General features: G+C 38.9%; 1 protein-coding gene across 1 annotated transcript in view; it reads right to left on the reverse strand.

The window, feature by feature from the left end:
* The window catches only part of CD247 (CD247 molecule), a 47,215-nt gene extending 25,769 nt beyond the window's left edge, over window positions 1-21,446 (reverse strand). The window contains 2 exon segments of the mRNA XM_042868562.1: window positions 21,210-21,315; window positions 21,317-21,446. Of these exon segments, the coding sequence (XP_042724496.1) occupies window positions 21,210-21,315; window positions 21,317-21,421 (211 nt within the window). The 5' untranslated portion in view covers window positions 21,422-21,446.
* Window positions 21,447-25,827: the final 4,381 nt, after the last annotated feature.

The following is a 25,827-nucleotide window of genomic DNA, read 5'->3' on the forward strand; positions in this document are numbered from 1 at the left end:
TGCTGTTTCAGAACCTGAGTTACTTTTACGGACTCAGAAACTCTGGTTCCTATTTTCAATTAATTTAACATTAATTCTGTACTAACTTTGTTTGTTTCAAGTTATTAAAAAACATTCATATAAAAGTACAGTTCCTCATATCTTCTACTGTATAGCAATAGCATCTGAATAATAGATAACATGTCTACACTCAAAGAATCATAAAGTGGCCTGGGTTGAAAAGGACCACAATGATCATCCAGTTTCTATCCCCCTGCTATGTGCAGGGTCACCAACCACCAGACCAGGCTGCCAGAGCCACATCCAGCCTGGCCTTGAATGCCCCCATTATTCGTACCAGTCCATGAAATCCAGTCAAATATCTCAGTCTGCTTCTGTGCTGAAGACGTGTTTCAGCCTTGTGTCTTCAGCGATTTTTATTCACATACTCCTTTTTTCTGCTACTGTTATTAGCTAAGACATTAAATGGTAATATCCAGATAAGCTATTAGAAATTCCCACTAACCATCTGTTTGGTCTTCAGTTTTCTCCTGCAGCATGTCCTACTGACACTTTCTTGCTAGCCACTTCACCATGTCCTTTACAATACCGGCACTAAACTCCTTCTCTTTTCTATGTAGCAACATGAAAAATGACTCAGATAGGTCTACCATCCATTCATATGTGAAGATAACTGACAATCTTATCAATTAACCATTTCAGTTACCCTTAGAATCAATCTCTGGTTAAGTCTGTTTGCATTTTATGTTACTTGACTAACTGTCTCTCATGTCTTCACCACTGAATTTACCCAGAAACATTTCAGCCCACTGTGGTAAAAGATCGCAGAGTTGTAATTGATTACTGCTCTTCTGTTTCTGAACTATTAGCAGCAAGTTTGTTATGCTTCTATCTTACAGAGAAGTGATCCCACACTGGTTCAATCCCAGTTTCTGCTGCCTAGTTAGTGAAGGAGTAGGAAGGATTATTTACAGACAACCAGCGCAGAAGAAACTGAAATATCTGAGATAGAAAGTATTTTAAAAAGGAGAAAAACAAGAAATGTTGTGAACGGTTTAGATGGACAGTGTAGATGTCTACCCAAACCTATGTACTTATCTGCAAGAATGACACTGCTATCACAGCTCAATGCTGTGTGAGATTCAGCCAGAACAATCTTTTATCAGATGGCTCCAGAGATCCCCCCAGGATTCTGTGCTCATCCCCATCCATGTAAGCAAAACTCTAGGAAGGTCATTTCTACCTTTACCTTAGAGGTCACAATCAAAGCAGTGTTTGAATTGCATCTTTTCTCTGAGCCACAGCTTGCCTTCCCAGAATCATTTCTAATCTGAGGAGGATGATACAAAGGTAAGTTACTGGGCCATCAAATCAACGATTCTCTCCTTAATCTTCTGCTTTGCTGCTTATCCTCTGATCCACTAAGTGATGCTTTCCCTTTTGTTCCCACCTGCGCTGTCTCTGCAAGTAGTTTAACCTTTTACAGAATATTTGCCTCATTCCCTCCTCCTCTTCCTTTCATCTTCACCTTCCTCCCCCTCCATATACATCTTACAGAAAAGCTCTCCAATTTTAAATCATCCTATAACAAATTACAATTAAAATGGGGCACCTGTGACCAAGTAATCCCACGTATCGGTAGAGGGCCCAATTCTGCATAATCATGGAGATCCCACTGCTCTTATTCATTTCAGTAGAAGTTCTAGGTCCAAGCCCCTCACGGTATCAAGCCAAAAGATTGACTTGCAACCACTTTATAAATAATTTAATATTTGTCTGATGACATTCATTGTATCTTGGAATTTTCCTGCCTGCACTAATGCAAGGTAGCTTCTGCTTCCCTTTTCTTCACAATCAGAAAAGGGAACATCACAGGACTCCATTCTTATCCCTCATTTATTTGGCCTTAGCACGACTTAGGCATTGAGAGATGGCTCTGAACTGAGAATCTAAAAACTGAAATTGAACTCGGACACGGAGCAGTCTCTTTCAAATCACGCAATTATTTTCCCTCATATCAGTCCGTATGATGTATGGATTTATACTTCAAAGACTACTACATAAAGAACAGATTAGTGACTTGGTAGGAAGGGGAAGGATAACAAAGAAAAGAGAAAGAATAATGAAAGGAAAAGGAAGGACTACAGATCCTTTGGAGTTACTCAGTTCTCCTTTGCTTTTTCACTAATAGTCTGCATAAATTGTTTCCCAGTGAAAGAGGGAATGTAATGATTCTTCGTAGTACTTTGCTGTCCATAGTTCCTCTGCGAGTACCATGTGATTGTTTTTCTTGCTGGACACTTGCACAGAAGCAATGTCCCACAGGATAAGTTTGCCCTTTTCCTGGAGGCCCCAAGAGGTTTACACGTTAGAGAGAAAGAAGGCCTAAGACACATGCTGGAAATGTAAAGGTACTGAGTGCTGCTAGCATAGAAATGCCTTACAGCTCATCCGAAGCAAAGAACTCTAAAAACTTCTGCCAAGGCTGCCACAATATAGTAGTTCTGAATTAAACAGTGGAAAAGAATTAGGGAGTTCCTAATAAAAAATACTCCAGTCTGCTTCCAGTATTCTTAAATAAAGAGAGAAACATTGCTGGTAGAGTCCTATCAGAAGTCCCAGGGAAGGATGCACATTAGACGACTAATGTTGCCTTTCTGTACAAGAAGAAGCCCTTCTTTAGCTAGCAATCACTATAGTCTTGCCACAGAACACAACCTTGGCTGTATGCAGCATTTTTTTGGAGAGCATCTACAGAATTGGAATACATCTATTTTTAGCTTGCAATGTGTTACTGACATAACATATTGAAATGTTCCCTTTTATCGAGTTGAATTTGGCTAAACTAGGAGGAAATAAGGAACCTGCCTATAACAAGTTACACAGTTTTAAAGCCTGAGTCACTAGAATTGCTTAGTATGTCTGAGACATCAAAAGTTATCTGTTAGAAACGAATATCTGGTAGTGCTGCCAGCATTTAGGTGATTCAGGTCCGAAAAAAATACATGCACACAATACCCAGCACTTTGACGCTCTTTGAAAATTCATTCAAAGTCCTAGTGCTTCCCCTGAAATAAATTCTTTATCAGGTCAGTGTCCCATATTTATTCCAAATAACTCCGGTACAGCCATTTTATTTCCAGAAGCTAATTATCTAATTATTCCTTTTTCCCTCAACTTTTCGTGATTCACAGCTGTGCTGTGTGTACAGTTGGGCTGTTAACCTCAAGTCTCCAATTAATACTGTTATTTTATTCCTTTATTTTTTGTTCTGCACTGCATTCTCTGATGTATTAACACAAAATGTCTGATAATGTTTATGTTAAAAAGAAAAAAGGGGGAAAAAAAAACCCAACATTTCTCCAAAACAGCCTAAAATAACAGATGCTGCTGATGGTTTTTAATCACATATATGAAAAGCTGTCATAGTGAGTCAACCCAAAACCAAATCCAGGTAGCATTCTTTGCAATACATCCAGATGTTTAAGAAACATGACAGACAATCATCTTTCCCTAATATACCCACTCAGTTTTTGACAATGGGTTGTTCAGGAAATTACTAATGTATATTTAATGAGCAAAGTCATATACAAGGGTGAAGGTATTAACACAGCTATTCTTAGCCACAAATGTATTAATACCTGTAAATATTCTTTTCCACTTAGCTGCAGGGTAAGTTGGAAGCAAAGCAATTCCGATTCAAAACCAGGCACCCACTTCCTAGGGCACCAAATGGTATTTCCCTAACAGTACAGGGGCAGGATGAAGAAAAATAAGTTTGTAATTCAGAAACAGTTAACACACTGAGAAGGAACATGACGAAGTTAAAAAATAAGAAGCACTGAGAAGTGTGCTTGTATTATGTGAGACAAACTAAACCAGCTGGGTCTACACTATCTTTTCCTTATTTATTTTTAAACAAAAACTGACACAAGAATTGTTAATAATTTGTTGAATATACTCCAATTAAAGCAGCAAAAACGAACAAGAAGTCGTTTCATGTGGGAGAGGGAAACAAGAGAAACACAGAAAATACATGCAGTATGTAAAGTTGAAAGTAGGAGGCGGTGAGAACTGCAATATAATTTATTTTAAACAAACTCTTAATGCTACAAAACACATTATCGCACTAAACTGCACTAAACCCAGTGTTCCTGTCTCTGTTTTTCCTTTCAGCTGAGTACTCAGATCCGAGAATAAAGCTGTCACTTCAGCCACCAGGTGCTTTCATTCCCGCCTCCAACCCACAACAGTTATGACACGAGATTAAGAAAAACAGCTACCCCAGGCTGGTGTGTAATAAACGGTTTAACCCTGGATAAATCAGATGACAAGTGTGGGTGGCTCTGATTGAAATGACAAGGCAGTTTGTCACCCATCGTTCTGCCATAGAGATCAGCAGTAGTAGTTTTCTGCTGAGTTGAGAGGAAAGCAGCCTGAAACTTGCATGTTTTGGAGGTTATGCGCAAAAGACATCGAAAACAAAAGGGGTCAGCCCCAGTGCTGAAATGCCTCCCTTGCCCTAAACAAGTCAGCAGTGGAAGAAACATAGTTTCTAAGTTGCTCTTGCAAGAAAACACCACTGTCTGTGGAGATGGACCGGAAAAATAACAAGACAAGAAATACACTGAGTTCTCTTGCTTTAAGTTATCTGTATACTATTGTCAGAGACGCTCAGCTTACCTGAAACTCTCAGTAGCAACGCCTGCTACCATAAGGGCAGCATTTTGCTCTGTGAGGAGTGTTCATTGCCCAACAGCAAGTCTCCATCACTGTCATAAAGCATTAACTAGTCTTGAGTGCCCAGGTGATTTGGATGGTACTGTTTCAGGTACAGGTATATATATACACACATCAAGTGTTCACAAAAGACTGCATGTACCTCAGTCTTGCAATGACCTGTATTTGTTTGACCTTAACTTCCATTTGTGCATTAACTTCTAGACTGCACAAGATGGTACACAATCAGAATCTAAATGAACAGCTGACAAAAATCTGTTAAGGGGAACAGGCACAGAAAGAGGCAGCAGCTGTCTGAAGTTCAGAACTGTAATGGTTGGAAGGGACCTCTGGAGATCATAGAGTCCAATCCCCTTCTAAAGCAGTTCCCTTCAATAGGTCGCACAGGAAAGCATCCAGGCAGGTCATTATTATCTCCAGAGGATCTGCCCCTCTGGGCAGCCCACTCCAGGGCTTTGTCACCTTTGTGACAGGTCAATAACAGCCCAGGATCCAAAACCACTGCAAATGGAGAGGGCATGTGACAGCGACACGAGACTCCCAGCAGCATGAGAGGCATCAAGGTTTATAAGAGGAATTAATATCACAACTTCAGACCCTGTGACATTATTGAACTTATTCACTGTATGAATTTGAAGACTATGGCCTTACTGCGTTTTCATTTTCAACACCCACACAGAGCCTTTGTGAAAGCCCCTCTCATTCTTCCCTCTGACTTAGCCTTCTAAAGAGGAAGACGTCAAAACATTTTTAGCCTCTGCACCTGGAGAAAAATTCCGGTGGCTCCTTTGCCTCCCACTCTCACCACTCCTTTCCAGCACCTTGGAAAGCCCCTACTGTTTTTAATCTACATACCTCTGCAGTCAGAGATGCCAACATTTTAAGTTAGTCGAATGTTCATCATCCTGCTTCAGTGCCAAGAGCGGGAGCAGACCCTGCTGAAGGTCTGCTACCCAGCACTAATCCAGTGACATCTGGGTAGATGCAGCACACTATCTAGTCTTACTGCAGTGCCTTGGGAACTCATAACCTTACTACAGTTCTGTACACCACATTTTGCACGAAACAAAATGTTCTTCGCTATTAAAATGTTGCTAGAAATGAAAATATAAATCAAGCAAATGTATTGATACACTTTTGTTCCATTAAAGCCCTTAATTTAATACAGCAGTTGCAGTATTGGCATTTCAAAAGAAAAACAAAAGCAAAGCGAAGAGATTTCCCTTCTGGCAGTAACACAACAATCTGTCATTTTCTTCTACAGAGGAGCACATTCACAATAGGTTTTCTGGTGTTTATTTCCATACTGACCTCCTTCTCATATCAACTCTCAGCACCCAGCTCTGTCAAGGAAAAGTCAACTTTGTCATTTCTGTTCTACAGACAGTTGCTTAAGAGAAATACTGTGACCTTATTCTTGCAGTTTCCCATACGTCATTAGCATTCTCAGTAATAAGGGTAATATCATAGAAAGATATTATCTTTTAACATCCATTTAACACGTTGTAATCAATATCAGATGATTTCCCCTTCCCAATGACCTATCTGAATATGAACGCTAACTGATGAATGCAATTCATTCCTCGTCTCCAGGTTTGTTTACATTTGTCCTTTTGAACTCTTCTGCTTTTACATCTTTTGCTCTTATCTTTTGCATGTACCCCAGACTCAAGCTAACCTAAGAACTTCTAGAAAACAATCTTCAGTGCAATTCCTGTGGCTAACCCACACACTGAAATTCCATATTTAATAGCCTGCCTTTGACTGGGATCAATAGATGTCCAAGAGTAGAAGAATAATCTTTCTATGAAGTAGAATCTTTCTGAGCTACGTGAACATATGAACTGATTTTTTTGTTGTTGTTCTCTTATGACCTTTCAGCATCCTGTTATGAAGCACTGAATGGATTTTAACCATTCTTTATAGCACTAGTAAGCTTGTGTGAAAATTTCAAAGATGTCATTTCAAACAACCACACTGATTTCTTCTCTAATATTATTATGGGCAATTGCTATTTTGAATTTTGCTAGGTCTTGTCTTGCAAACTAGCTAGCATAGCAAATAACCTCATGGGAATTCTATGTCTTTACACACGTTCTCAATTTGTCTCTCTCAAAGTTTATTTTCCTTAAAATACCGTATTCCCTTTTATATATTTTTATCCTCCTCTCTTCTCTCCTCTTTTCGCTCTCTCTCCAGTTTAAATCTGCTGATACAGAAAGAATCAGAGCAGATTAACTTACCCAGTGAGTTCTCAGCACTCCCAAGAGGTAAGGCCATTACTAATTGGACTCTGAAAACCTTCAGTCAATTTTGAATTTTCATTCTTAATGTAAACCATTGTAAATATTTGCACAAATTTAATTTTAACATTGCTGACAGATTCTGAAGTGATCACATGTGTTTCAGCCATGCTCTACTGTTTTTTTCCACCTGTTATTTCTTGATATCGCACACCCTGAGGCACATCCCAGCTGTGCCCAGTACATCTCACTTCAGCCCAGTTGTACAGGGAGGGGGTCCTGGCCTCTGCATGCTGGACGTAGCACTTATTGCTGACAGATTTTGCTTTGATTGACGGTTTTATTTTTTGTTAATTTAGTGATTATATATGTATTATATATATATTTTATATATATATATATATATAGTATCTTACAATTAATCTACTACACGCTTCAGCGATGTATTTATCTTTCAGTTCTTTCTATTCTTTAAGTAAAAACTTATATGGAGATACTTCTCTTATCTTAACAGGTATTTCTATTTCTGGGTTTGTTCAAAAATAGCAACAAGAAGCAACTTCCTCTTGCTTTGGTGGAAAACTCATAACCAAGGGTCCTGAAAAATACTTTTGAATAGTTTCTTACTAGTGCTAGTTTACTCTTCCATTCTGTTTGTCTATCCTAAATTTAGACCAGGAAACATAACACAGCTAAGAGCTAAAGTAATTAGTATTTCTATTCCGGGCTTTGCCCAAAATTTTATAAAAAGCAATTACCCATTTGTTATTTGATTTACCACATTACAGTACTCACTTCAAGAACACAGTATCTCAGAATAGCAGCATAAGAACCTGCTAATGCTCATGAAGTACTGCCAAATTCTAAAAAATTATTAAATTAACAAAAGTAGTATGATTAGCAGCAAGCGCCATTGCATTGAAGGATACAGAGATCTATACTGGGAGAGGAGAATATACTCAGGAAATGATAATTGCTAAATCCTGCTAGGAACACAGTTTATTCTGCAGTGTAGGTGATGTCAAGCCACATTCCCAAGTGATGTTACAGCCCAACCGGAATCAAAGGTTATCACGTAATTCAGATTAAGACACAATTCATCGTCCTGCTTACACTGCAAGACCAAAATGTGTTTTACCTGCAGTGTAATTACAGCTATCAGGAAGCTAATTTTTCAGCATTATTTGACTGATTTTGCACAGGGGCTTCCTTCTGTTCACATTCACAAAAAGTCTGTCTACACTGAGGCTTTCAGGAGATTCCTATTCATATTGCAGCTCTGATACTGGGATGCTAATAATGGCCAACAGCCTGGTGTATCCATCCTATGCTAATTTCATATGCTAGGTGTAGCATTCATGTTGTCAGCTCCCAATACACAACGCTAGGTATGAAGGCAACATCCCACCCGTTAAACAGTACAGTAGCAATGCTTCCATTGCTTTGCATTGGTCACTCCGTGACCTCATACAATTCACCCACCCACAGTGGTTGTCTTGGAGGAGAAGCAACTGAAGTAGCAATGATGAACACCTCTGGGTAAGCAGTGTGAACAGGACACAGACCTAAAATATATATAAATTGTATAGTTCCTTACAGCAAGAGCAGCACCATACTCTTTCCTCATCACTCAGTACAATATCTTTCCTTGTGTAGAAAGATTTTTGTCTCAATCTCATAGATATAACCATGTATGACAACAGATCTCAGCTGTGTCACTAATGGGGAGGTAAACAACGAGGAAGTCATTCCTGTGCCTCTTGCTTCTAAAAGACAAAATCCTGGTAATACTACAGCAAGAGAAATGAAGCAGGGCAGAAACAGAGGAGGTCCCAGCAGCAGTACCACGCACTGCCTTTGAAATAGTAAATGCAAGCTAAAAGATAAATATTGTTATTACTGGCATCAGCTGAGAAAGCATTCTTGCCCCTCATCTTGGACTGCGTGCACGTAATACAAAACAAAAACACAAACACCAACAACATGCTGTATATCATAGAAAAGATGAAATCAAAATGTTTTGTAATTTTAATACATACAGATATAAGGCTAAATAAACACTTGCTTAAGATCATCCTATTTATTAAATTTACATTTATATACAGCTTATGTAATGGAAGTGAAATTAATTTGCATGCTACTATACCAAATAGCACATATGAACTGAATGGGCTTGCAGAGATTTGTTTGCAATGCACCCATACAAACCCATTCGCACATTTTTGTATTGCTTTCTGCATAAACACTTGTGCATAGTCAACTTGCGCAGTGTCTGTAGTTTTATCTGGCCATTCACTTATAATGTGCTTGATTAAACATCATAGTGTATTCTTGTGCACCTCTTGAATACACAAGCAGAAGACCTTCTCGGCTAACTATCTTTTGCTCCTGCATACAGTCATGTGATAAAATTCCACAAAATCAGCAAGCTTCTCCTGAATATCAGATTCTACTACCCTTGCCTAAGAACAATCTATGCCAAAGCTCTTCATATGGTGCCAATACCTACTTCTATTCCTCTAATGTAGTTCAGCAACTAGTTTATATCTATTTGTTCTAACATACACTCATTTTTATTCCATCCTCTTTCCTCCTGGTGTATTTTAGACAGCAGTCATGACCTCTCTCAAATCCCCTACACAAATATACAAGTGAGTGTTCTTTTACATACCACATACAGATGTTGAAGAGGTGATGTTTTGATGAGCTATATGTAAATTCCATTCAAAGTGCCACTTGCCTTTAGGGCCCTATTTCAAAATATTTCATGCTTCCCCTCCTCGCCCTTCCTCAGCTCAAGGCTCCAAGATTGAAAAGCTCAATAGAATGACAGCTCTGGAAAAAAATAAAAATAAAATCTCAAGCAGCTTTCAGGCAAGCTCACACCCCTCTGGCTCTCACATACTACCACACAGATAATAGATAAGCACCATGCACTGAGCATTTTCCAAGCCACATTATAGATATTACCCTGTATAAGCCAGAACATCCTGAACAAAAGCTTTGCTGAAGTATAGCTCCCCTTAGGCAACTTGGCTTCTCAGAAGCCAAAGACCAGGGAGTTCAAGACCGAGGTGCTCTATTCTGTGCCCGAGGCAAAAGAGGCTACATACATTGAGCAAATAAACTGCAGTCAATCCCCAAAGGAAGTCCTCGCTTTGATGCTTGGTTAATAGTTAATGCGTAGGGCAAGTCCTCCGTAGCCAGAAGCTACCAATGAGGAAAGAAGCAGGCAGTTCTAGGAAGATAGACAGCTGAGAGCTGAGCTTCAACATCCACTGACATAGCAAGGATTATTTCCACTAAAAATAATGTATGTTTTAATTAGTCTAAATGAGATATGTAGGCATTACAATCATCATGTCCTAGGATCGGTGTTCTCATGGGAGTAAAAGATGGCTGCAATAATTGTTCACATAAATTTGTGAACCCAGTGCCGTGGTCTCTAAACAGCAATGCTCAGATTGTAGCCAGGTCAAATACCACCATACTAAGAGTTGCACCGACATTAAGAGCACCAGTGTGTAGGTTTTGCTTTACCTAAGCAGTAGCATTAATTCATGCAGGGGAGGACAAATCTGTAAAATACTGAGGATGTCAGGAAAGTCAGAATTTTCTTCCCAATTTGAAGATTACATTATATTCATATTAATTTTGTCTGGTGTCTTAATAGCAATTTTCCTAATCTGATAAAAAAGAAAGAGCACCAGAAGATGCTTTTAAAATATTCAGACGTGGAGTTAAACAGGAAAACACTGACAATAAAAAACTTCAAAACGAAGCACCGCTTTAGGAGTCATAGAATCACAAAATATCCAGAGCTGGAAGAAATCCAACAAGGATCATCAAACCCAACTTCAGGTTCCACACAGGACCACCCAAAATTCAAACCAAACTTCTGTGAGGAATAAAATACCTAACTGCAGACTTAATAAAACCACTTTAAAGAACCACTTACGCAGGCAAATTGACAATTAAAATCTGCTTACATGGCTACTTAGAGGTGCCTTTTTTCTTTTTCTTGGGTGCAAGATACTTTCTAAATGTAAAAGAAGCTGAAAACTACTACGTTTCTATTATAATATGACCCCAACATTTAAAAAGAGGCAAAGATCCCACTGCATTTAAAGGTACAGAATGAGAAATGTGTCCTTTCCAAAACGTCTGTGCGTACTGCAGTTGTTATGGAAGCAGCAGCGGCTCACAGAAACATAGCTAAATTGGTTTTATATCAACTGACTGCGGTGTATTTCCTTCAGCATAAATCATTGTGTGAGCTGCAAAAATCGGACTGAACAGTTTGCTAAAAGCTTACCCAGTTAGTGTGAAGTAAAGCTCCTACCAGTAACACTTGAGAGTTGCCTAAATAGGAACACTAATTGGAAGTCAGATATGTTTAAATAAGCAGCACTTTCTAGAACATTAATGTGGCCCTTTTAGAAGCGGGAAGTTTGACAGAAATTAAATATTTTGACCACTTTACAGCTACAGCATATTTAGACATGAAGCTACTCATCCAAATCTTTTTAGATGCTTTAAGTCCTCCTTTATTGCTCCAGATAGCTTGTGCACATGCTGGGCTTTCTCAGATTGCTACTTCCAGTTCCATGTTGTTAGCACCCACAGGTTCTTACGTACCCTACAAATTCAGCAGCTTAGGACCTTCTAAATCTTACAGTCCTACATGCTTTCAGAATTGGAGGATCATCAACGTACAAGCAGATGTTATTGATACTCATATTTAAGTTGTTTATATATATCTGGATAAGAGAACACAGAGAACATGCTCTACGCTGCATTTTGAAGACAAAGTCACACACGGAAGCCGGCTCAGGGTTATGCTGTGGCTGAAATACAGTCACTACTGGAGAGAGCACAATTCATGTAAGGATGGGTGGGGAAACTCCCAGGTACACACTGCCCTGTGTAATGCTGACCCTCAGTATAAGGCTTCTTAAGACCAGCAAGGGCATTGCTAACTCTTCTCCAGAGCAAAAATGCACGTATTCCATTGACTGCAAAGGATTAAACTGACTCCATAAAATACTATTACTGAAACCAAAACCATTTTTTAAAAATACATACATTTGACTAGATAACAGCAGATCATCAGAAACATTTCACATGACAAATTCTGATGACACAAGGGTTGGGGAATGTTTCTGGTCTCCCTTCAGAATTTCTCATCAATACCACTGAGTTATCTCTTCACTAGCTTAGCACATGGGAGTCCCAGTCAAGCTCCTGCTCTGAGTCAGACAGACCAAGGACCTGAAACTGGGTTTCCCTCTTCCCAAACACAAAAGACTAATTGCTAATTAGACTGCTTGGCATCTCAGGAAAAAAAAAAAAAAAAAAAACAACAAACTTTGGAAGGCTTTGGTTTATTCCAGTGGAAAACAAGGAACAAAAATCTTGAGAAGTACAGTAGAATCAAAAAACTGCTTCTCCTGAAGTTTAATTTTAAACCTGGTATTTGATTTACTAAAACCATCATGTCTAACAAACAGACATTTGGCCCAAGATATAAAAAGAAGAGCAAGAGAGAAAGGAGGCAAACCTGTTAGCTACTTCTTTGCAGCTGAGAAAGATAAAATCAGATAAAAACATCTTGGAAAAGATGTTACAATGAGATAGGGTTGAAGCTTCATAGCTACTGCTTCAAGAGAGTTAAAAAAAAAAAAAAAAAAGCCTGAAAATCTGCTGCTTTTCGGTCAGAAGAGACATACCTAACAGCAGCAGCAAATGCTTTATAGCACTGCTGGGTTTTGAGGCAAGTAGTAAAGTAACATCTGACTTATTAGAAGAAAAAAGCTTAATTTTGCTGTGTGGAAAGACAGGACGATGATAATTCCAGTTCTGCCCAGTTCACACTGGTACCAGAAGCATCTGAAACTTAACGGAATTCAAAAAGGTGTAAATTAAATCTGTTTCCTCTGGAGAGAGAAATAATATAATGGGAATCTCCATTTTTTTAATCATTTGGATCACGGAGATACAATCAAAGATGTGATCAAAAATGCACCCTCAGAAAAAAGATCAAGTAATGTATCAAATACGCACGACTTTTCTTGTCATATTTTGGGCAAAATTCTTAAAAACAAAAAGCAAAAAACAAAAAACCCACACAGCAGCACAAAAATAAACAAATAAGCCAAAAACCCCAAACCGCTCATGAAGATCTGCAGTTATTTTCAGAGTTTTGGGGATGGATTACATTGTGAAGTTACAAGCAGCCTTCATCAGACATCTAGGTCACATCTAAGGAAGCATTGCTAATTGTATGAAGCAGCCGCCTTAAATGACACCTTTGAGATCTCTCACAAAATTTATGTATAAAGAAAATGGACAATGTTCTGCTGGTTTTAATAAAATTATTCATCATTTGCTGTGGGAAAAAAGAAAACCACATTCTCAGCAAGCAAGCTGTAATTGAGCCTGATGCAGAAAGTGGAAGCCATCTGTCATAATGGGCATTGAAAAAGCAATCCACAAAGCTAAATTCCAGAGGGCTTTTACATAAAAGATTTTTAGATTAGATTTTCATTTTTAAAAAAGAAACTGAAATGACATCTGATCTCCATCTAGAAATCCAGATTGGTTAACCTTGCTTACCTCTTCTGGTCTATTAGGTGTGGTTACTCTCGAAATACACAAATGCTCAGTCTTATACATAGAAGATCAGGAGTTTCAAGAAGTTAAAAATCAAGCCACTTGAAATTGAATATTGCTCCTCTTCCTTCTCAAGAAAAAGAAATTAAGAGATTTTTTTTTTAAATTGAGGTTTAATTTTATTTACTTTCACCAAAACTCTTCAAGCTCACTATCTGCAAAATTTCATTGGTATATCCTATTCGTCAGAGCAGTCCCCAGCAAACATACATATAGATAGGCTGAACTTCCAGGGAGAGATCAAAAGAAAAAGAATACCATTAGTAATGAAGAGTATGTCACAGGCAATAGGAGAAAAAACTGCAGGTAATAAACATGAAGTCAAACCTACTGCTAATGTAAGCATCCAAAGTCACTCAGCTATCACATGGATTATTTTGGCTGTGCTGTATTTGTAACTCTTCATATCATATGTCAAAGTAATATTAACAGCAAGAATATTAACACTTCCTGAGAAATGTGAAGAAAAAACACAACAGAAAAATGTGTACTTACGTTACTTTCTAGAGCATCATTCCCACATATCTCTCCTGAAAATCCTTTTGACAAATTCCCTGAACAAGTTCCAGCCTGTAATGATTAAGCCTTCAAGAATGAGTTCACCTGTACAACTTATTCCTGGTCAGGTATGATACCTGAGGGAATAAACCATAAAATAATATAGAATAGCAACTCAATATTGAAAATCAGTAGCAAGTTGTTAGGAAGAAATCTGCAGAACTGAAATAACACCCTTTAAAAACTTATAAGAAGCAATCTGTTAGAAGACCTTTCATGAACATATGAACTAAGAGTAATTCACAGAATTGTTTGCTTCCTTCTCAGAAACCAACTGCCCTTAGTGAAGGTAGACTTTTTTTTAACAAGGTATCAAATACTAAATATTACTCCCTCTGTATCCTATTTTCCTTCCTTCACAATTTGGTTCCTAGTGAAACTTGCAGAGTTTCATTCCACGTTTCCTCATAACTGCACCTGTGTGCTTGCACAAACCACTGCCAAAATTGCCTTGCTTATGTAAGAGTGCAAAACAATGATACTGTGAGTTCTGTAAATTCTCACAATAGAGAGAGAAACTCAGAAGAAAGGAGCTATTACTCCAGAGAGTCCTGTTAAGACTTCTTTACTGCATTCAGTTTTACATGGTTAGACGGGAAACAAGGTAAATTGCAATAATTAATACAAAGTAGAGACAGAAAAGAGTTTTCCCACCAAAGACTGGATGTCGGTTTTCTGACTGAAGCTTGCCAATATATGAAAAGAAAAAAAGGAAAAAAGAAAATAATAGTATTGTAAGGATCTAATGTATAACTGGGTGTCATTCAAAAACTTCCATTGTAAAGGTTTTGTATTGACTACGAGCTATAAAGTCTCATCCCAGGCGCTCAGTTTAATTATACTTTTAAAAATCATCACTCAAACCATCCAGCTATTTCTGAATGACAAAACAACACTGGATAGCCAGGAATGTGCAGTACCTAACTATAGGAGGTTGATCGCTTTCAAGAAACTAATGCGTGCCAAGAATATTTAGAACTAGTATTTTCACATTATACAAAACCCTCGCTTCAAATTGACCTGAGAAAGTAATGAATTATCATATGTTAATTTATAGTTTGAGCCAATTTTCTGTATTAGATAATTCTAAATAAATACCTTTAACTGAAGAACCTTACCAGTTTCGGCGCTGCCCCCATACATCAATGTCTGCAAAAAGGTATTTTGATTCGCTTGCAAGATCGGTGTAACAATAAGGGCATGCTCTCATCCAGCTAATTACCTACTGGACATTTTTCTCTTTTCCCTCCTCTAAGCCTCAGTTTACTTTGTGACAAGATGTACAACATGAGGAATTCGAATGAATTTATAAGGCAAACTTATGCAGTCAGTATTTGGGAAGCATTTCTATAAATATTTGACATTGTTTATTTAAGGTTTGGCTGTCATACAGATGACAGCAACGTTTTAAGTTAAATGAATACAAAACACTCATGCTCCTAGCTGGAATAAATTGGATATAAAACCTGGATAAACAATCAGCAAAAGGTTTTTCTCATCAGGTAGCTCTTTCCTTTATTGAGCAGCTTACTTAGAATTAAATAACATACCACAAAAATTAGTACTGTGATATTTATTAATTTCCTGGATATCACATCTTACTCCATTAGGAAAGTGTTTCAGTTCATTACTTGCTATTTTTTAAATTATTAGTTTTTAACACGCGTAATAAAGTATGTGGCTTTTTTTTTTTTTTGAGATTGAAATTTCAGGGCACCTAGGAAAGCTTCTTTTTAAGTGTTCTTTGGTTCTACATGTTCTATATGCTATTTGACCAAGAAGCTATTTTCAGTTCTCATTAACCGCAAGCAATGCCAAAAAAAAAAGTTACCAGCTATCTAGCTGTTAAGCCCTTTTTCTCTTTCTGGTGTCATGCAGGTTTGAAAATGCAAATTAAAACAAGCAGAAAAATAAGAAAGCATCTTAGCAGTGAAAATTAATGTTTTCACCGAAGACAACTGCTTGAATTGTAAGTAAATCAAATAGGGTAAAATTTCTTATAAAGCCACACGTGTTGATGACAGAGCCACAACCTCAACTTACTGCATGCTATGATTTGTTGACAATTTTCCAACCCTTTTTCCTCATCAACTTCCACCTAGTTGTAATTTAGCATCACCTCCACATTACCTGAGCTTTTGTAGAGTTAAGCATTAACTTCATGGCTTCTCCATCAATCAGAAATACGAGTTTTCAAAAAGTGTTTTGATTCCAAAAGAATCAGGACGTAGGTGAGCATCAGTCAGGACAGGGAGATGGAAGTTTTCACTGTGATTACATTATTGGAAAGAAATGGGGCAAACAGTCCTAACATTTCATTGGGCTCAGCAACCCGTTTACTAAAAGCACTATGTTTAACATACTCTCATATACAATAAGCATGTGGAGACGGAAAACTCCCATCTTTCTCAGTTCTTCTCTTTTATTCTGTATATCGTTGTTTGTCCTGCCCAACTGCCACCAGTTCCAATAAGAAATAAAGCAAGATGGGAAGATTTGAAATAAACATAATGAAGTACTTGGAACAAAATACATACAGAGCTTCTGAAGGTTGACATTTTATTCCTAGGAAACTTGTAGGGATTCAAACATTTCCAGGCTATATGGTTCAAATATTAAAATGATTTCTAATCCATAAACAGAACTTGTATAGACACCAGCGCTTGCAACTTCAATGTTTAGGAGCTAAATGTTTTCACTCCTATTTTTAATATCCAAATTGTCAAGAGTGAAAGAACCATATCTCTGTAAGTTTAACCTTTAAAAAGATGGACATATCCACTGCATGTGGCTACATATATGCATTTTCACTGTCTCTTGATTTGTGTACTTGAACAGATAGACTGAATTACGGCAAACTGAGCTCATCTGCACATGTATTTGACCTAAGTTACATATGAAGCTACTGATCAGTTGCACAGGATAAGGTGGAGTTAAATCCTTCCATTGCTCTCCTGTAGAAAACTGATCCGGACTATGATATTTTAAAAGCTGAAAATACCCTTTATTTTTTGAAGAAGCAGAACTTATTCACATCATACACCAGTTCAAATCAGAAAAAAATAAAATAAAATAAAATAAAATACAACACAACAAAATCTCTTTAAATCTTCTTTAAAGTCTTTGGAACAGCCAAAACTGTTTTCTTAATGCTAAAGAGGAACAGCAACAAAACTTTATTTTAGATGTTAACTGAAATCACATCAGCAGAACACTGAAAATGAACAATAAACATACAGCTACACATACATACAAAATAAATACTTCTAGCGGGATCAATATTTTATGAGTATCTTTAAGAAGCTGTATCTTCATTCATGCCACCATAAAAAGATGATCAATTTTATAGACTGAACAGCCAATACACTGTATAATCCTACATATAGTCGTTGAAATATACGATAAACTGGAGGGGAGGAAAGATTTGGCATCCATCTGCAATTTTTCCAATAATTCTTTTTTTCTTTCACTTGTAAAAGGAGTTTGGTTACAGCTTGAAGATAGGAAAACTATTTATTTATGAGCTTAAGAATGGCGCTAGTCACAATTCAAGTTTGCACAAGTAACAGAAATTTATTGCCAAAACTGTCCCTGATGTGGACATTCCTTCATAAATCAAGCTCTTGTCCCCTATAAACTGCCAGAGAACCTCCTATGTTTCCCCCGACTCTAGCTTTTAATCCACGGTGTCTTATTTGATATTTGCATATTCGTACTCTGACAGAACAAATATATGGAATACAATTTCAGAAAATTCTCTCTAGTGTACGTGAAAAACAACAAAAGGAACGCAATAATTAACTTGCTACTTCACTCGTTAGGAATTTTGCTTGGAAAAGTTCCGATGGAAATCTCTTATTCTCTAACAAGCATTGGAGAATTGACTAGAGCACTGCAAGAGCTCGACAAACGGCCCTTTACAAAGAAAAGCTACATTTGCCTACATTTTGTTCCATTTGCTAGTGTGCCAGTTCATAGGGTTTTTTTACATGAATTATTAATGAGTCGCTGTGAATAGGGAAGAGAAATGGGAAATAAAACAAGTAAAAATAAGCCTTTTGAATTTTTTTTCCATCCCCTCAAGGTCTAACAAAAATTCAGCTAGGAGACCTTAACAGACCAGGGACAAGGATGTGTGGGTAGCAGCCAGAATTTTTTGGGTTTATTTGCTTGGGTATTCCGAGGGTCTTGTAAACAACTTAAAGTTTACAAGTCTTGTAGTTTGCAGATCTGCTAAGTCATCTTACGAAAAGGAAGGTGTAAAATGAACCCTAACACCCGCAATCTGTCTGTTTAATCATCCTGCCCATTAACTGATTAGAAAAAGCTCCCGATAGCGTGGCCCCCATTGGGCAGAGGCCAATTATGCAGAGCAGAAAAATACTGTGAAAATAAGCTGTGCAAGTAATCTCTGTCAATGGCTGACATATTTTAGTTTCTGCAGAGCCAGCAAAAAATGTGCACTGACCAATTTTGTTGAACACATAATTCTCACAACAGCGATTTTGTGAAAAACAGGGAAAGGCTGAACTTGCAGACTGCTTGCACACATATTTGTATACGTATATATGTATTTATGTACATAAGGGGATGCTGTGTATTTATAAAAATCAAAACGCCATCTCATCAGCACTGACCTACTGTCATTTAGAACGTCATGCTTCCGACTAAAAGCTCTGTAAACTATACAAAGATTTCTACCATTCTGATTGTCATATTTGTGTAGTCTTTTAATGTTCTTCTTGTGTATCAAAGAACAAGACAATCAATCAAATTATCTGCCAAGATTAATATCTAGATACTTTTGAATAGAGAGGTTGTAGAAAGATCTCAACTAGACTTTGAGAGCTACACTTTTGCACCCTGGATGGGGACCACACAGAAAAATAAACATGTACACAATAAAACTTGTCCGTACTTGCTCAAAGTCAAGGATTCTGAAATGTGTGGTGAACGTTAGTAACTCAACAAATCAGATTCAGAAGTTGTGTTCCATCTACAGTTATTTATTTGAAAACAAAATGTTTCTCTTGCCTGACATACGTACTTCAGTATTCAAAAGATCAAAGCAAAGTCATCACAAGTCTATCAGTCCCAGCCTTCAGTTTGATTGCTTGGAGAGCAAGAACAAAATGCATTACAGTGAAGTGGAAATGAATTCACTGCAAAGTGGTATGCAGTTTACCAAACTTCCATCCACTCTTAGCTTGTTCATGAAAACTTTCTGGAATTTTACTTCATGTTAAAAAGGCTTGAAAAACACTCCAGGCAGCAGCAGATCTCTGCATTTGTTCTGGTGGAGCTGAAAAACCTCATCTGTTCAGTCTCGTCTTTGAGCTAAGTTCCTGATTATCTTACATGTTTGCGTCTGTGTATTTTGCATCAATAACACAGCAACAATTCCACAAATTTTGCGTTACTTTTCTTTTAAATACTACAACTCTTCAAACTACTGTAGTTACCCAGTGAAAAACACTTCCCCTCAAATTCATAGGCAACCACCTCAAAACAATGGCAGCTGTAGCTTGTTCAAAATTCAATCTCATCTATTCTTTGTAAGTGTGAATACTCCAAAAGCTTTTCACAAGAGACACTTACAGGGCTGGATTCAGCCATCTGCAAAGTACTACATATTTTCTCAGTAAGTGTTCTAACAAAAAAAATTACAGATAGGAAACCAGAGTTCCGATATGTTGAACAGAATAGAAGAAAAAAAATGCAAAAAAGTATTTCTAGCTTAAAATGTGTCTGAAGTGATCCCCATAACTCCATAAACCTATAAAATAAAATATTCTTTTCTTGAGAAATCTTAAAGTTGCATACATTTCAAAAGCGCTTCTCAAAGATGAAGGAAAAGGAGTTTCTACTGTCTGTTTACATCTCACACCCACACCTGTGCATACAAAACAATATATAAAAGGCACTTAAGTATCACAAAGGGACATAGCTTGTTAAATGTAGACAAACAGAAGGCATACTCACCGCAGAGAATGTTATTCTACTTAAAGCCCTCCTGAAACGATCTCCACAAACTACCAGAACTAATGCCACATATGGTTGTGAGATGCTTCTCTGATCTCCAGAAAACGTTTTACTAAAATTTCACTGCAGTCTCCAAAGCTCTTTAGAGCAGCAACTGTGTGTTTGTTAAGCACACTTAGTGCATACTCTTCCAGAGGAATTTAATACAAGCACAAATGTGGCCTACCCGTATCTCGCTGTTGCTGACTTCCCCAGACACAGGCCTATGCCCTGGTCCTCCCTGGATCTACATTCAGTTTTCTTGCTCTTTTGAACTCCTAAGCTACAAAGATGTGTGAATGTACATATCTCCTAAAATGAGTGTGACTTCTGAAGATTTGGGCACACCAAAACAGCCTCACTTTCTGTCCAAGCAGGGCCAACACGTACGTCATCACAAATCAATATATAAAAGCATTTTCATTTTACTGTGTCCAGAGATCACAATCACTGGGGTAAAGACACAAAGGGAAGGATTCTATCCCTTGTATCTTGACGTATGTTCCTGTATACTCAGCCCGCTGGCTCTGCCACACACTACCTCCAACCACCAACGTCCTGTTGTGAACAACGTGGCTCTAACTTAATCTGAATTCACTGAGATAATCTCTTGTGCTGATTACCGAAAGTAACTACATTTTCATTTTTGTATCAAATATCTCCCTTTAAATCCCAGGGAATGCTGCCCAGGTGAGGGCTAAGATTTTGTTTATGGCTCAAAGCACTGGCCTCACTGCCAGCGGTGACCTTCCTTCCCACCCACCAGAGGACATCTTTGCAACAAGGGCTGTCAGACTGGACCAGTCCTACGGCCCCAGCCCATCACTAACTGCAACTAGAGGGATGGACGTGGTTGAGATTCAACATACCCCCCTGCAAACACAGGGCTGGGGAATTTACCACGCAGCATCATGCTCTTCCCTCACCTTAAAAAAGTTTTAAAAGAGTGCCTCATCAAATAAAATCCTGCCTTACCTGTAAATGGGAGCTGCGCCTGCAAGGTGACAAAGACAGCAATCCTCTTCCACTTCATCTTGCTCCAGCAGGCCGTGCTGGGGTGCGTAGTACAGAATGATGGGGAAGGAAGGCACCTCCACGGGCTGGTATCTTCTGCTTGCCTCCGCAGGAAGCACTGCTTCTATAAGGCCTTTCAGAGTCCACCTGCTGGCAGCCACCCCAAAACGCATGCATCTTCCTCTCCCTCGCAGCTTCTGAGGTCTGGGTTTTACATTCTTGGTATTGATGCCTCAGCGTGGGGTTTTCTTTGGTATTCTTCTTTTCACAGGACTTTTTAAAAACTCTGATGGTTGCTAGGGCCATTCTGCAATTCAGCAGCTCTCAGAGGGTTCTAGAAAGTGTGCACAAATTCAGTCCAGCTTCAAAAGCAACACAACTGTGCCCAGTGTGCATTATAAGCAGCAGCCACTGTCAGTGAGGTAGCTTAATTACACTTGTAAAGGCATCAACCTCATTTTAAAGCTCTGATTAAAATACAGACTTCACATTAGCCGCTGAAAATTGTTGCACTCTCAGGGCTAGACAACAGCCTGCAACACAGTAGAACTGGATTCCACATGCCTTTACAGTGTCCACAAGACATGAAGCACTGTCACAGCTGGCATTGCCTGCCTCATTCAGCTGTATGTAACTGAACAGAGGAATCTTTTGATGTGAACATACCACATCTTTGTATTGTGAGAAAAACTGTGTGTGCAGTACTCTGGAGCCATTTTGTCCTCAGAGGCAGAGCAGCCTGCAGAGTGGAGCACCGGGCTGTCTCTGTGAGAGAGCACAGCACGCATCTCCTCTGCGAGGTCTGACACAGGAAACTGGGCACCACACCTACAGACTAAGCAGGGCACGGGATTCAGCCTTCTGCTGCTCAAAGCTGTTCTCTAGTGAGATACTGCAATGGATCACCACAGATCACAGAATCACACAGAATGGCCAGGGTTGGAAAGGACCTCGAGGATCATGAATCTCCAACCCTCCTGCCACATGCAGGGCCACCAACCTCCCCATTTAATGCTAGACCAGGCTGCCCAGGGTCCCATCCAACCTGGCCTTGAACACCTCCAGGGACGGGGCATCCACAGCCTCTGTAGGCAGCCTGTTCCAGCGCCTCACCACTCTCACAGTAAAGAACTTTGATTGTGCATGGTTAGAAACAATCTGGATGCATCCTTGAATTTACAGGAATTTTCAGCCCCATACTGTAGGCATTGATACAGCACCCAGAGCAACACAAAACAGAGCAGCTCTGCACAGCTACAGTGTTTGTGAATCTTCATTTCGTGCAAGTCCACATTCTCCATCCAGTGCAATTGCTGTGGCATCCTCCACATTTTCCTAAACCTCTTTTGCTCTCTGGGCCATTTCACACCCTCAGCCCTCCCTCTGTGGGGCCAGGTGGCCAGGCACGCTGCTGTGGGTTATGTGGCTCATTTGAAGCACATGTGCACGTGCTGACTGACTTACCCAGCAGCCCCATGTGAAAGTGAAAATGCCCTCGTTTCTTAGCCCTGCTCTGAAGGTACTAATAAGATCTTTGTGGGTGCCTGCACAAAACTACAGGTAGGAGCAGGTTGTGTTTGAGTCTCCTTTGTTTTCCTGGGTAGATGTTAACCCCCCAGGTCACAAGTTGTTGAGGAGAGGTGGTGGTGAGAGGCAGACTGAGTCAGGAGAGTCATAATGCTTGTTTCTTTACAGAACTAAGCTTGTGATCACATCTAACAGTATTAAAGCAACATTCAGTAGGCAGGGGTGGAAGCCACACAGGTAACAGAAAAAGCACACTTAAACATTAACCTGGCAAATATCACTCTGGAGAATGCACTGTGCTATGAGCTGACAAGACACAAGAAAATGATTTAACAATATTATTTTGTTATGCTTTTACTTGAGGACCTCAATGTACTTCTGAAATTAGTGTTACAAAGCTGAAGGAGTTAAGCTTTTACAGATGAAGAAATTAAGGAAGTCAAGTCAAGAATCCCCCCCCCCAAAAAACAAACAAACAAACAAACAAAAAAAACCTCTTCAGCATGATGCCAGCTCTCACTTTGGGGGGGAAAAACCAAAAAAATTAAAAAATCACATTAACTTTTTCAAATGCAAATAAAATTTTTCACTTTTATAACCAGAAATAATGAGTAAATTTTAGACAACTGTGAATAAGAGAAGCCTGAAAACATGACTAAGATGCACCTTAAAACTGAAAAGTAAACCTTCCCCTAAATCAAATATAATGGGCTCAAAGACCGCGGAATGCTATTTAATATATTTCAGGATGAGAGCTTAGGGTGGGAAGGAGCACAGGTATCTTAATGAAAAATGGTGGGTTTTTTTTTCATTTCTGATTCTTTGAAATAAGAAAAAGGAATCTGCAACATCCCCAGCAGATATGGGAACAGGATGGGTGATCTCTGTTTCCCAGTATTCTGAAGATGACTGACAAGGTGTGAATTACTGTGCATATAAGAAGTAAGGTCTTTCAAAAGCCAAGTAAATTGAAATTCTTGGAATATGGAGACCAAGAAATACATCACCTTGCAGTCTGGAATAAGGAAGGCTAATATATCGATAACACAGCATAATTCTTTTATTTAGTAACTATTATATACGGTACCATTCAATACCAAAATAATTAGCACTAATATTACTAGTGCTGCATGCCATTCTGCAGTACATGGATAGTACTGCTGAGTGTCTGCCCTCTCTTAGCCTCAGCAAGGGTTTCCTGAGCAGCTTTTCAACCCCAGATGCTAAAAGAGGAAGCTGGAGATGCAGTCGCTCGTTGTCAGGCAGTGGGCAAAGCACAGCTCGTGAGAGCCACCTCACATGCTGGAGTTGGAAGAGGTGTGCCAGATCCAGAACTGGCTGCACTCAGGTACACGGGTACATGGTCTGTATTCCAGTGGAAGCTGAATAAAGCTCTCTCTGTCCACTTTACTACATAAAGGAAGACTGAAATAAAGTTAGTGAGCAGAATAAGAGCCCTGCTTTCACTGCAGGCTATCTAAATCTCACTGGCACCTTATCCAAAAGTGAAAATAATATCATACCAGTTATTGATATTTTTGGGTACCAACGCCTTCAGAGGAGCAAATGGCACTGCTCATCACTATTCTGCTGACCCCTGTCTCCTCCTGTTATTGATCACAGCTTCTCCCTCAGGCAGAGAGCCAGCAAATTATCACTTTGAATAAAGAGTTGAGGCCAAAGGTAAGGAAAAGGAATGAAGAGCTGTATAAGAAAGGAAGATTAATGGCAACAGTAGGCACACTGGGAGAACAGCAGTTGGGTCAGTGTGTTTTGATGTCTAGTTAGGGAAAGGTCAGAGAAATGGACTTCATTTAGAACTGTGGGTAGAGAAGAAAAAAAGGCTTTGCATGATAGTGCTCCTAGAAATTCTCTCTTCCAATCCCTCATCTTTTACATGGAGGCAAGCATATCATCCTAATCAAAATACAATAACTGAAATACAATAACCAAAATACAATTGTATACAAAAGAGCAATCACACTTGCATTATGAGTTATTCTCTAAACAAATATAACCTTGGAGATGCAAATCACATGCAGTTGAGGAGTGCAGATAAAGGGGAAGCGGTCTGTTCTCTAGGAAAAATTGACCCTGTCTTCACATCTTGTGATTGCACTATGAGAAATCATTTTCTTATTCTGCCACCATATTTTGAGCTTGTTTAGTCTCTAGGAACTACACAGCACGGATAACATTTTGGCAGCTCCTACCTATGTTGTGTGTTAGACAAACTCATACATGTGTTTTTAACCAACAATTTAAACGACTCAGTTTACACATTTCCTAATAACCTTGATAACACTCGACTAGAGACTACAGCCAACCCTAATTCAGCTGAACCAGCAGTTATTCTCAGATCAGACAAAGCCATGTGAGAGACATGAAGACTTCCCTGATGGGTCAGGAAGCTCTTCCGAAGTCTCGAGTTAGCTCTCAGCTAACTGAACTCTTTATCTAAACATGTTGGTGGAAGAAAGCACATTTCGAGAGTTACTCTCCTGTGCTGGGAAGACCACAAGATTTTATCTATGGTTCCTGAAACAGAATAGGGCGGGGAATTGAGGTGATCCCCAAATACAACTCCATTGTGTTTAATGCAGGTTAAGGCGCAGCTCATTATCTATAAAGTATAACACCTTTCATAAAATAGATCAGGCACGCATTCAGCTGGTTCTGTGCATCAATATGCCCTTCTTTCTCTGGACACAAGAAATCCTGGAACTGCTCTAATGCAAGGGGCTGATTCATCCCAGATGCATTCCTTTTTCATACTTACTGGTTATGCTTTGACTGAAGGAAAAAAAAAAAAAAAAAAAAGCAAGAAAAAAAAAAGCAGCAGGGTTTGCAGTTTTAACAGGAAATAAATGAAAACTAGAAAACAAACCACAGTCAAGCTGAGGATTAAAAAATAACTACACACTGCCCTCTGGCTCATGTACTGCTACCACAGAGAGCTTGCCTGTAATCATCACTGCAGACTGATGGGACTGGGAACAGGTCAGTTATCAAAAGTTCTCCTAAGCCAATTTGATACAGTTAGTACTTGCAG

This window comes from Lagopus leucura, unplaced genomic scaffold (assembly GCF_019238085.1).
Source record: "Lagopus leucura isolate 7727_CA_CO unplaced genomic scaffold, USGS_WTPT01 Super-Scaffold_100001, whole genome shotgun sequence".
Taxonomy (NCBI): Eukaryota; Metazoa; Chordata; class Aves; order Galliformes; family Phasianidae; genus Lagopus; species Lagopus leucura.